At 44.7% G+C, this 11651-nt stretch overlaps 1 protein-coding gene across 1 annotated transcript; it reads left to right on the top strand.

The window, feature by feature from the left end:
* Nucleotides 1-2529: 2529 nt before the first annotated feature.
* Nucleotides 2530-4266, top strand: LOC310773590 (uncharacterized protein; the record flags this gene model as incomplete). The annotated part of the gene is made up of 3 exons (XM_083633501.1): nt 2530-2539; nt 2978-3075; nt 3452-4266. The coding sequence occupies 3 exons, from the start codon at nt 2530-2532 to the stop codon at nt 4046-4048; spliced, it is 705 nt and encodes a 234-aa protein (XP_083489627.1). The 3' UTR covers nt 4049-4266.
* Between the last annotated feature and the right edge of the window lie 7385 nt (nt 4267-11651).

The following is an 11651-nucleotide window of genomic DNA, read 5'->3' as shown; positions in this document are numbered from 1 at the left end:
GCACTGTCCACCTCAGAGCCATACAGGCATACAGGCCTCGTCCAGACACTCATGCTTCCTCCCTCCTGTCGTTGGCGTTATCACCAATCCATGTCTCATATTAGAGGACAGAAAGCAAGGCAACACATTCATTTAGAGCAGGCAGCAGGAAGTGAGGTGGAAAACGGCCTGCTCACCTGCTCCCCTGCAGAATCAGCCAGACATTGCCTGAGTTTGCACTAGGAGCGCTTGATGTGTTTGCTGACTCTGAGTATGTTTGCCTGGGCAATGCCTTGGATGCACGATTTGTCTTGTAAATACTTTGTGGAATATTTTGTTTCTGCTACTATTTGATCTTGTTCATCCTGCCTTGAAAAACTCAACTGCACTGTATGAAATGTAATAGTTTTCTATTGCTCTAGGAATAACCAGCGAGGTCTAAAGGGGATTTGATATAGCCTACATGCCAAGTGTTGTTTGTATATACAGTCCAGATGTTATGGTCCTGGACACAAATCAACAGATCAAATTGGAGATATATATTTGTGTAGGTGTGTTCATTCTGTTAATAAGAGGTTTTGGCAGCATGTCTTTGAGTCAGCAGCCTTGTATGTATACTTGTTTGAACTCTGCTGTAAATAGCTCAACATCTGCACCACATAAAAAAAACTTGAATGGCAAGCCATCCTGCTTTTCTGTCCACTTTGAGAGAGAGAGCGAGAGATAGAAAGAGAGACCCCAAGGGAGTTTTGTCTAAAGTTTGTTGTGTCATCGAAACTATCATCTGCAATTCCACTTGCAGCGACAGAGAGACAAATAGCTAGATAGATGGATGGATGGATGGATGGATGGATGGATGGACATGACTCAAGATCCAAGATTCAAGATTTTTATTGTCACTCCGTAGTACAAGTATCACGTGTGAAATTCTTGTGCTGTAGACTCTAACATAGTGCAAAATACAGGGCATATAGGTGCAGGAAAACAAGAGAAACTACAAGCAATAAGGCAGTAAAGTGATAAAACAAGTCAAAGACAGTGACATATTCACTGCACATAGGTGCAAATGGCATGGACATACTTTAAACATACTTAAACATAATTAACATTCTGTTTGCACAGGTGCAAATAGCATATACCTAATTAAACATACAATTAAACATTAGACATACGTAATGGTAGCAGCTACAGTACAGTAGGCTACAGTACAGCTACTACACTGTGTATGTTAAGGAGTCTCGTGGCCTGCGAGAAGAAACTGTCCCTCAAGCGATTTGTGCGTGCTTTTGGGACCCTGTATCTCCTCCCTGAGGGTAACAGGGAGAACAGGCTGTTGTGGGGGTGGTTTTGTCTTTGATGATCTTCATGGACCTCCTGAGGAACCGCTGGTTGTACAGTTCCTGCAGTTCTGGCAGCTCACATCCTGTTACGTGCTGGGCCACGCGCCTCACTCTTCTTAGCGCCCTGCGGTCCATGGTGGTACAGCTCTCATACCTCCTTCTTCCCCACTGGCAGCGCCCCTCTGTGCTGCAACATGAAGCTGCTCTCCTCTCCTGCTGGCTGAGGTCACCTATGGGTACAATGTTTTCCTGAAGCGCCACCTGTCCTCTGATACCCCGTGCAGCCTAAACTACAGGCCTGGGAGGCTTATCTCAAACGCCACACAGACTGCCACTACTCCCTCCAGTCCTTACACAGACTGCCACTACTCCCTCCAGTCCTTACACAGACTGCCACTACTCCCTCCAGTCCTCACACAGACTGCCACTACTCCCTCTAGTCCTTACACAGACTGCCACTACTCCCTCCAGTCCTTACACAGACTGCCATGCCACTACTCCCTCCAGTCCTCACACAGACTGCCACTACTCCCTCCAGTCCTCACACAGACTGCCACTACTCCCTCCAGTCCTCACACAGACTGCCACTACTCCCTCCAGTCCTCACACAGACTGCCACTACTCCCTCCAGTCCTTACACAGACTGCCACTACTCCCTCCAGTCCTTACACAGACTGCCACTACTCCCTCCAGTCCTTACACAGACTGCCACTACTCCCTCCAGTCCTTACACAGACTGCCACTACTCCCTCCAGTCCTTACACAGACTGCCACTACTCCCTTCAGTGCTTACACAGACTGCCACCAGGCAGGTGATGTTTCCTTGAGATTTCATTTACATATGCAGCTTGCCTTATTGTGTATTACTGTGAGCTAGACCATGTATGTTTTGATGTTTTACTGCTGTCCTCATTCATCTTCTTCTCCTATCTTCTTCTACTCCTTTAGTTAATGAAAGCCTTGGCCATGCACTCAAGTAATACCAAACTTGACCATGCCTGCTTCTTTATTTATCGTGTTGATTGGCCTCTGCCAGAGCAAATAAAGCATGATTGGTCAGGTTCCCAGGCTACGTATGTCTTTATTTACTTAAGAGAATCACACTTTGCTCTTTTCAAGAGAACAATTCTGTGTAAATATGTGTGATTCTCATGCCTGTGCTTAAAGAGTAATTAAAGTCACTCGGTCGGTCACTCGGTCGGTCGGTAAAATGGTAAAAGGTAAATGGACTGCATTTATATAGCGCTTTTATCCAAAGCGCTTTACAATGTGCCTACATTCACCCATTCACACACCGAAGGCGACCGAAGTCGGTCAGTCAGTCTTCCCCCAAAATGTTGGTCCACACAACCACACGCACGTTGTTAATGCCTCTGGGAAACTGGGAAAAACAGTATCTCTGAACTTTCTCTTTAACCAAATCACACATTTAGGCTATTCTTGTGATCTCCTTTTGATAACTAATGTAATAACTATCATAGTTATTACATTACACACACACACACACACACATTCACAAGCTGCACATCTCAAAATAATCCCACACTGTAACTGGATCCCTACGCTCCGTGACTCCCTTGCTCTGTCCACATGGGTGTGCTTTAGCTGGTCAGCTTTAGCTGACACTGTTTAGGCCACACCCTCTCAGACTCTCACAGGAAGTGAAAAAGTAGAAGTGTGCCTTCAGGAGACAAGAAATATCTTACAGCTGGAGCCCTCAGACCACACAGAAACCTGCTGCTGCTCTCAAAACAAGGTAGGGAAGTTCTCGGCTGTCAGCTGTGGTGCACTGCTTTCATAGTTTGCATGTTACAACACATGTATAAAGGGCTGCTGTGGAATGTCAAAGTCTTGCTGTGTGTGCTACTGTAAGTTAATCACTCACTGAAAGCGAGGAAACGTCTCTAGGGACAGTGAGAGTTGTTAAACTCTCAAAGAAAACAACACCTGTTTATTGGATTATATGTTTTAAATCACATTGAAGACAGTGAAGCAGAGAGGTATGTAATAGAGATTCAGGCAGAAGTACTATGCAGTGACAGAGGTGAAAGACTGTCATAGTACAGTTAGTAGATGAGAAATAAGGCAAATGTGATCATACTGATGACCTTGTGGTCTCTCCTCTGCTCCAGGAATCCAGAGTGATGTCCAGCCTCGGGGCTCTTCTGTGTCTCTCCCTCTGTCTCTTGCTGGCCCAGCAGACGCTGGCTAAGAATGACGCTCCCTGCCAGCGCTCCAAGTGGAACAATGGCTTCAGCACATTTGTCAAGCGTCACATTCGCTCCGGAACCCCCCATACTCTGAACAAGACTGAGTGGAAGAGTTACATCCTGAGCCTCAACAACGGGGCCTGTAACAGACCCACTCAGTCCTTCCTCCCCCCCAGCGACCTGGAGAAGGTGAAGGCTGTCTGCTCCAGCCAAGGGGGGAAGACCTACAAGGAGAACCTGTGTGTCAGCCAGCAGCGCTTCACTTTTGTAACGGTGAGGAGTGATCAGGGGACCTGTGGGATCAAGAGCGTTCATGAAGAAAACAAGTACCTGATCCTGGCCTGTGAGACGCTGGACAACCAGTGCCTGCCCGTCCATTTTGAGGGGAACCCTCAGGATGTTAAGCCCGACAACAATGCCAGGGGCTGCCAGGACCCAGACAGTGGTCAAGCCCCCAGCTTTCAAATGACCTGGCTCTGGTTGTTGTCCGCTCTTGTTAGTATTATTTATGGCCACTAACTGTCCTTGTACCGGGCCCGGCGCCACGAGGGGGCACCAGGGGGCTTTGCACCCTCAGTTCAATTTTCTGCCCTCTCACTTTAATTTTATTTTTTTTATTTTTTTTAGAATACGGTAGTTAATAATCTATAAAGGCCAGTTAGGCAATGTTTGTACCTGACATGTTTCGGCTTCTGTTTCTGCAGCTTCATCAAATTTGATCAGTTTAGGTTAATGTAGGCTACCCCCATAAACATAGCTCTGTTGTTTCAGATTTGGCAGGGAAGCGCTATTTGCTGTGCTTTGGTTGTCACTAGGTGTCAGAGATGTAGCTATTTATTAAATTTGAACCTCACTGCATGTTGTAGTGATCATGACGTGATTAACACACACACACACACACACACACACACACACACACGCGCGCGCGCGCGCGCGCGCACACACACACACACACACACACACACACACACACACACACACACACACACACACACAGAGAGAGAGAAATCAGCTGCACCCAAGCACACAGCATGCCATGAGCAGAAAGACGGAGACAACGCATCTGATCACTTTATTTCTTTAATTTAAAGGGGGACTGACCCCCCCAGATTTCTTGCAAAACGGTATTCTACTTGATTTGAAAACTCTGCAGGCAAGATGGCCGCCTATACTGCCTTCTTTAGCTGGCAGAATTCCTCCCCCATAAACTAACATATCTTGGCCAATAAGTATGTAACATACAAAATAAAACAACCCGTAATGTCTTCATTTGATGTAGAATGCAGAGGACATGTAACTATTTAGTTAAACTTGCATTCCAGGAATATTGCTCTAAAGATAACGATAATGGCTCGAGACTGTTTCATCCTGAAACCCACTCGCTTTGCGCCAGAACACAATCGATTTAAGGGTGGAACACGCCAGGATTGGCCAACGCCAACGCCAGTGCCCAGAACTGTCAAATCAAATCATTGACAGAGACGCTATGACCCGCCTCCCAGTATTCTCAGTGTATCCGAGATAGATATAATAGAAAACGTTATGAATATAGCCACGTTATGAACAACAAACTAACGCTGGTGATCCGTATGGAAACAGTGTTACTCGAAATGCTTAAAGGAACATTCCGCCCATTTTCAACCAGCTTTGTATCATTAGAACATCAGTAGTATATCAGAAAACTGTAAACGGTTTTGAAGTCTGTCATTTAATTTGACAGTTATTGAGTGTTAAAGTGTGGACCAGTGACATCACTGGTCCACACTAACTCAAATTAATAACTCATTAACTCAAATCAACTCTCAATAACTGTCAAACTATTCATCATTCATCTAGTTTGACAGTTATTGAGAGTTGATTTCAGTTAATGAGTTATTAATTTGAGTTAGTGTGGACCAGTGATGTCACTCTCCTTGGACCTAGCTGTGGTTCCTGATCTCTGGAAGAACTCTAACATTATTCCAATTCCAAAGATCAGCAGACCTAAAATTCTTAATGACCTGCGGCCTATAGCCTTAACATCATTGGTAATGAAAAGTCTGGAGAAGATTGTCAAAAGTGAAATTGTTAATGTAACCAGATCAGCTCTTGACCCCATGCAATTTGCATATAAGCCTGAGAGAGGTGTTGATGATGCTGATGAAGTTATTTATTTTGAATTCTGTACACGAACACCTGGAACAAAAAAACACATATGCAAGATTACTTTTTGTTGATTTTTCATCAGCCTTTAATACAATGCAACCTCACATATTAGTAGAAAAACTTATAAATTATTTTCACTTGGATTATCAACTCATCAGATGGATTATTAGTTTTCTTACTAGTAGAACTCAGACGTATACAGTAAATGGAAAAAGCTCCAAATCGATTTTAATTTCCACTGGGTCACCGCAGGGCTGTGTTCTTTCTTCCTTTCTTTTTATTTTATACACAAATGACTGTCTTAGCAAATATAAAAATCACCATATTATAAAATTTGCTGATGACAGTGTTATCTTATCTCTTCTCAGTCAGTCAGACCAATCACATGGACCCATAATACAAGACTTTGTAGACTGGTGTGATCGCTCTCTTTTAGATCTAAATGTGTCCAAAACCAAAGAAATGGTAATTTCACCAAAACACATAGACATCGCTCCAACAACCATCCACGAAGCTGATGTGGAAATTGTCCAGAACTATAAATATCTGGGAACTGTGTTTGATGACAAACTGAGATTCAGTGACAATACAGATATTGTTGTAAAAAAGGCTCATCAGCGTCTGTACTGTCTTCATAAACTAAACTCCTTTGGAGTCGACCAGAGAATTCTGGCCACGTTTTATTCTTCCTTTATTGAAAGTATTTTAACATTTTCATTTATCTGCTGGTTCTCATCCCTCTGTCAAAATGACAAGAACAGACTGCAAGGTGTTGTCAACCTTAGCTCTAAAATTATAGGCAAAACACAAAGATCCCTAGTACAGTTTAATAGTGCACAAGTGCTCAAGAAAGCGCACAAGATAATCAATGACTCCACACATGTCCTTCATGTCTGTTTTGACTTAATGCCATCAGGAAAGTGCTTTAGACAGCCTGCCTGCAAAACAAACAGAAGGAAGTTTGGTTTTGTTCCAGAGGCCATTCGACTGGTGAACAGCCACAGTACAAGAAATGGCCAGTTTATCTAGACTAAGTCTGCACCTTGACCTTTTGATTTGAACCCTTGAACAAGTCTAATATGCACTTGGATTGTATTGACTGAATTTAATTTGTATTGATCTGACGCCTATATTCCTTTGTGGTGTTGGATACATTGTAATCAGGGATCTTGCTTTATCAGTGTCATTTATTGTATTTATTGTCTTGTTTTTTGTATTGTTTTTGGATGTGTACAAAGTACAGCTTGTTTGCAGTATTCATGCCTTAAATTGCCCCTTGCGGGACTAATAAAGTTTTTTGAATTGAATTGAATTGAATTGAAAAACCTCCTCCCTGTGTGTTGCTGTAAATAGTGCCCTGCCGCTGCAGTGAAAACAACAACGCTAACTAGCTAGCAAGCTAATGGCAGAAACCTACACGCTAGCTCGTTGCTACACGCTGAAAACGGCAAGTTGGATTGTTTGAAACTACTTTCCAAGGGCACCGCCGCTAAGCGCCGCCCATCGCAATCCCACTATGGAAACCTGCGGCGCCAGACTCCTCGGACGGAAGGGAGAGGAGGCTGGCCAGTGAGACTAGTGTAGTGTAGACTCGTGGTGTAGACTACTACACCACACAAAAAACTCTAATCTCTCATCTAGTTCCTCTAATGATTTTTTTTTTTTTTAAATACATGAGAACGATTGCACTTGGGCTAAGAAAGTACAACACAGCTATGCCGTTTTAGGTGCGATTGGGCTGAAACCTTCAGGGTGTGTAAAGGGCAACCGTGCGGGTGACCTGACGGAGGCGGATTTTTAATTAGCTAAATGATCTAATGTCATCAGTGATGATGTCATAAGGGCGTGCACACATACACACACAAGGAGGCATTGTGACAAGACTGATCAGTGATGTCACACACACACACACACACACCCACACACACACACACACACACACACACACACACTGATGATGTCATCAGTGACATAATGGGTCACACACACACACACACACACACACACACACACACACACACACACAGAGGCATTGTGACATCACTGATGCAGTCTCGCCTGCATCAGTGATGTCCAGCCTCCCCTCCCTACCGTGAGAAGAGTCTGGCGCCGCAGGTCTCCATTGTGGGATTGCGATGGGCGGCGCTTGGCGGCAGTGCCCTTGGAAAATAGTTTCCAACAAACCAACTTGCCATTTTCAGCGTGTAGCAACGAGCTAGCTTTTAGGTTTCTGCCGTTAGCTTGCTAGCTAGTTAGCGTTGTTGTTTTCACTGATGCGACAGGGCACTGTTTACAGTGACACACAGGGAGGAGGGAGTGGAAGCCGCTCTGATTGACATGGTCGGAGCCAATGACAGAGCTTGTAATAAGCGGGGAGCGGACATCCGGCCGCGACTGAAGCAGTCGCTCCAATGGGAAGCAGCTGTAGAGCAAGGGAGGGCTTATCCCAGTAGCCTGTTTTCGTGCAGCCAGACGACTCTCCCGGAAGGGAGAGGAGGCTGGCCAGCGAGACTACTGATGCAATAATGGGCAAGATACACCGTGTCGTTGGACCCGGCTACTTGGCGGATACTACTAGACTACGAGTCACGGGGCCACATGACATGAGTTACATGATTTTAGATGGGTCAAAGTAATATTTCCAGTGTATCTTGCCCATTCTATGGGAGTTGTACTATATTAGACGAGATGTATCATGTCATGGTGTTTTGGGGTCATTAAGTTATTTTTCTATAATTTTTTTGGGTAGTGTTATTTTACATTGAAGTCAACGGGGAGAGGCTTGTGTTTCCCCCTAAAAGGGGGCGAGGCCTAATTGCCGATCTGATGTTTCCCCTGATTCACCCATGCACAGCACACACCTGCCAGTAATGTAATCACCCATGCACACCTGACAGCACCATCGACATAAATAATGGACAGCACTCTGGAGTCTGGACTAATTATCCCCACTCACTCTGCCTGTGTATAAACCCTCTGTTTGGATCATGAGAGCAGAGCAGTGGCTGGCCTATTCCTGGCTATCCTTGTATGTCCTCATATGTGTGCGTAAATGAAGTATGCAAGTACCTAGGTTGTATGTTTGCCTTACTTATGTTATCTGTTTATATGCACATTATGTTAAGGAGTTGTTTGCTGTGCTTGATTAGGGTGATTATTTGTATTGTTCATATTGATATGGTTTCCTTGTGTTGCAGAACCACACAATGGACACAGCCTTGTTCACACAAACCTTTGATTTCTTCCTAATAAACCAATATTGCACTTTACCTCCTGCAATCTGCTCATTTTGCCCTTACCGGCAAACCATTGTGTTGGTCCACACCTGGAACTAGGCCTCAGTCCTCAACCAATCCTCCCAATTCCTCATAAGTGATATTTTACAATATATATTATGTATACAATCGTGGTTATATATTGCTTACAGCATAGGGTCCATCCCCCTGGCTCTTGATCAAACGATCACAATCACAGCAATCTGCAGCATTGGTTCCAATAAGCGGTGGTGTAACGAGTCAACACCGGGGCCCAATGCAAAATGGTCAAAGTGGGCCCTGCCCATCACAATGCAGACCACATGACAATGAGGCAGTCTTCCTCTGTATAGCCACTTTCAGACATGAACTCTGGGTCAGGTCAGGGTTGCTTCCCCTGAGCCTGACCCGGGGGATACGTGAAGTGTACCCTTTCATACATGAGGCATGTTGCTTTCATACATGTGGAGCACCTCCAGGTGTAAAGTAGAGAGGGGGCGGGGGTGGGGGGAGGAGCACCTCCGGGTGTAAAGTAGAGAGGGGGCGGGGGTGGGGAGAATTTGGGCATGACCACACAATGGGGAGTTGTGAAAACTGACCACACAGCTGTACTTCACTGGCTGAGCATAGCCTTAAGTGAATCACATTGACATTCAACAAACTATCACGACATGCAGAGTCCGAAAAAAAGTTGCTAAAGTCAGGTTTAAGGAGGTTTTGATGAGATCTCCTGATAACTCCCTAAACTTAAGTTTAAGTGGATTTAGCATGAATTAAGGGGCAAATTATTGTAAATGTAAGGGTATTTATTACTGGTTGGTAGACAAGTTTTATACAGATGGGTCCTGGTTTAGACCACAGCAGGTAGAATGTGCTCTCTTTACAGATCATAACCACAAATGATGTGAAATCAACAGCAGGGGGTGCATGATCAATAATCAGTACAGAGGAGAGAGAAACAGTTGACATTGGCATCTTGTCACCACAGATGATACTGTAGTTGTTCCTTACCTGTAGCTGAGTCTTCTACCAGGTAGGTTTCTACCACAGATACATGTTCCTTACCTGTAGCTGAGTCTTCTACCAGCTAGGTTTCTACCTCAGATGGTACATGTTCCTTACCTGTAGCTGAGTCTTCTACCAGGTAGGTTTCTACCTTAGATGGTACATGTTCCTTACCTGTAGCCGAGTCCCTTCTGCCAGGCAGGTTTCTACCTCAGATGGTACATGTTCCTTACCTGTAGCCGAGTCCCTTCTGCCAGGCAGGTTTCTACTTCAGATGATACATGTTCCTTACCTGTAGCTGAGTCTTCTGCCAGGCAGGTTTCTACCTCAGATGGTACATGTTCCTTACCTGTAGCTGAGTCTTCTGCCAGGCAGGTTTCTACCTCAGATGATACATGTTCCTTACCTGTAGCTGAGTCTTCTACCAGGTAGGTTTCTACTTCAGATGATACATGTTCCTTACCTGTAACTGAGTCTTCTACCAGGTAGGTTTCTACTTCAGATGATACATGTTCCTTACCTGTAGCTGAGTCTTCTGCCAGACAGGTTTCTACTTCAGATGGTACATGTTCCTTACTTGTAGCTGAGTCTTCTACCAGGTAGGTTTCTACCTCATATGATACATGTTCCTTAGCTGAGTCTTCTGCCAGGCAGGTTTCTACCTCAGATGATACATGTTCCTTACCTGTAGCTGAGTCTTCTGCCAGGTAGGTTTCTACCTCAGATGATACATGTTCCTTACCTGTAGCTGAGTCTTCTACCAGGTAGGTTTCTACTTCAGATGATACATGTTCCTTACCTGTAGCTGAGTCTTCTGCCAGGTAGGTTTCTACTTCAGATGATACATGTTCCTTACCTGTAGCTGAGTTTTCTGCCAGGTAGGTTTCTACTTCAGATGATACATGCTCCTTATCTGTAGCTGAGTCTTCTGCCAGGTAGGTTTCTACCTCAGATGATACATGTTCCTTACCTGTAGCTGAGTCTTCTACCAGGTAGGTTTCTACTTCAGATGATACATGTTCCTTACCTGTAGCTGAGTCTTCTGCCAGGTAGGTTTCTACTTCAGATGATACATGTTCCTAACCTGTAGCTGAGTCTTCTGCCAGGCAGGTTTCTACTTCAGATGATACATGTTCCTAACCTGTAGCTGAGTCTTCTACCAGGTAGGTTTCTACCTCAGATGATACATGCTCCTTATCTGTAGCTGAGTCTTCTGCCAGGCAGGTTTCTACCACAGATGATACATGTTCCTTACCTGTAGCTGAGTCTTCTGCCAGGTAGGTTTCTACCTCAGATGATACATGCTCCTTATCTGTAGCTGAGTCTTCTGCCAGGCAGGTTTCTACCACAGATTATGTTCCTTACCTGTAGCTGAGTCTTCTGCCAGGCAGGTTTCTACTTCAGATGATACATGTTCCTTACCTGTAGCTGAATCTTCTACCAGGTAGGTTTCTACCTCAGATGATACATGTTCCTTACCTGTAGCTGAATCTTCTGCCAGGCAGGTTTCTACCTCAGATGGTACATGTTCCTTACCTGTAGCTGAGTCGTCTGCCAGGCAGGTTTCTACTTCAGATGATACATGTTCCTTACCTGTAGCTGAATCTTCTACCAGGTAGGTTTCTACCTCAGATGATACATGTTCCTTACCTGTAGCTGAGTCTTCTGCCAGGCAGGTTTCTACCTCAGATGGTACATGTTCCTTACCTGTAGCTGAG

Source organism: Poromitra crassiceps, assembly GCF_964638095.1.
Source record: "Poromitra crassiceps genome assembly, chromosome: 1".
Lineage (NCBI taxonomy): Eukaryota > Metazoa > Chordata > Actinopteri > Beryciformes > Melamphaidae > Poromitra > Poromitra crassiceps.
This window is presented reverse-complemented; position numbering and strand designations above follow the sequence as displayed.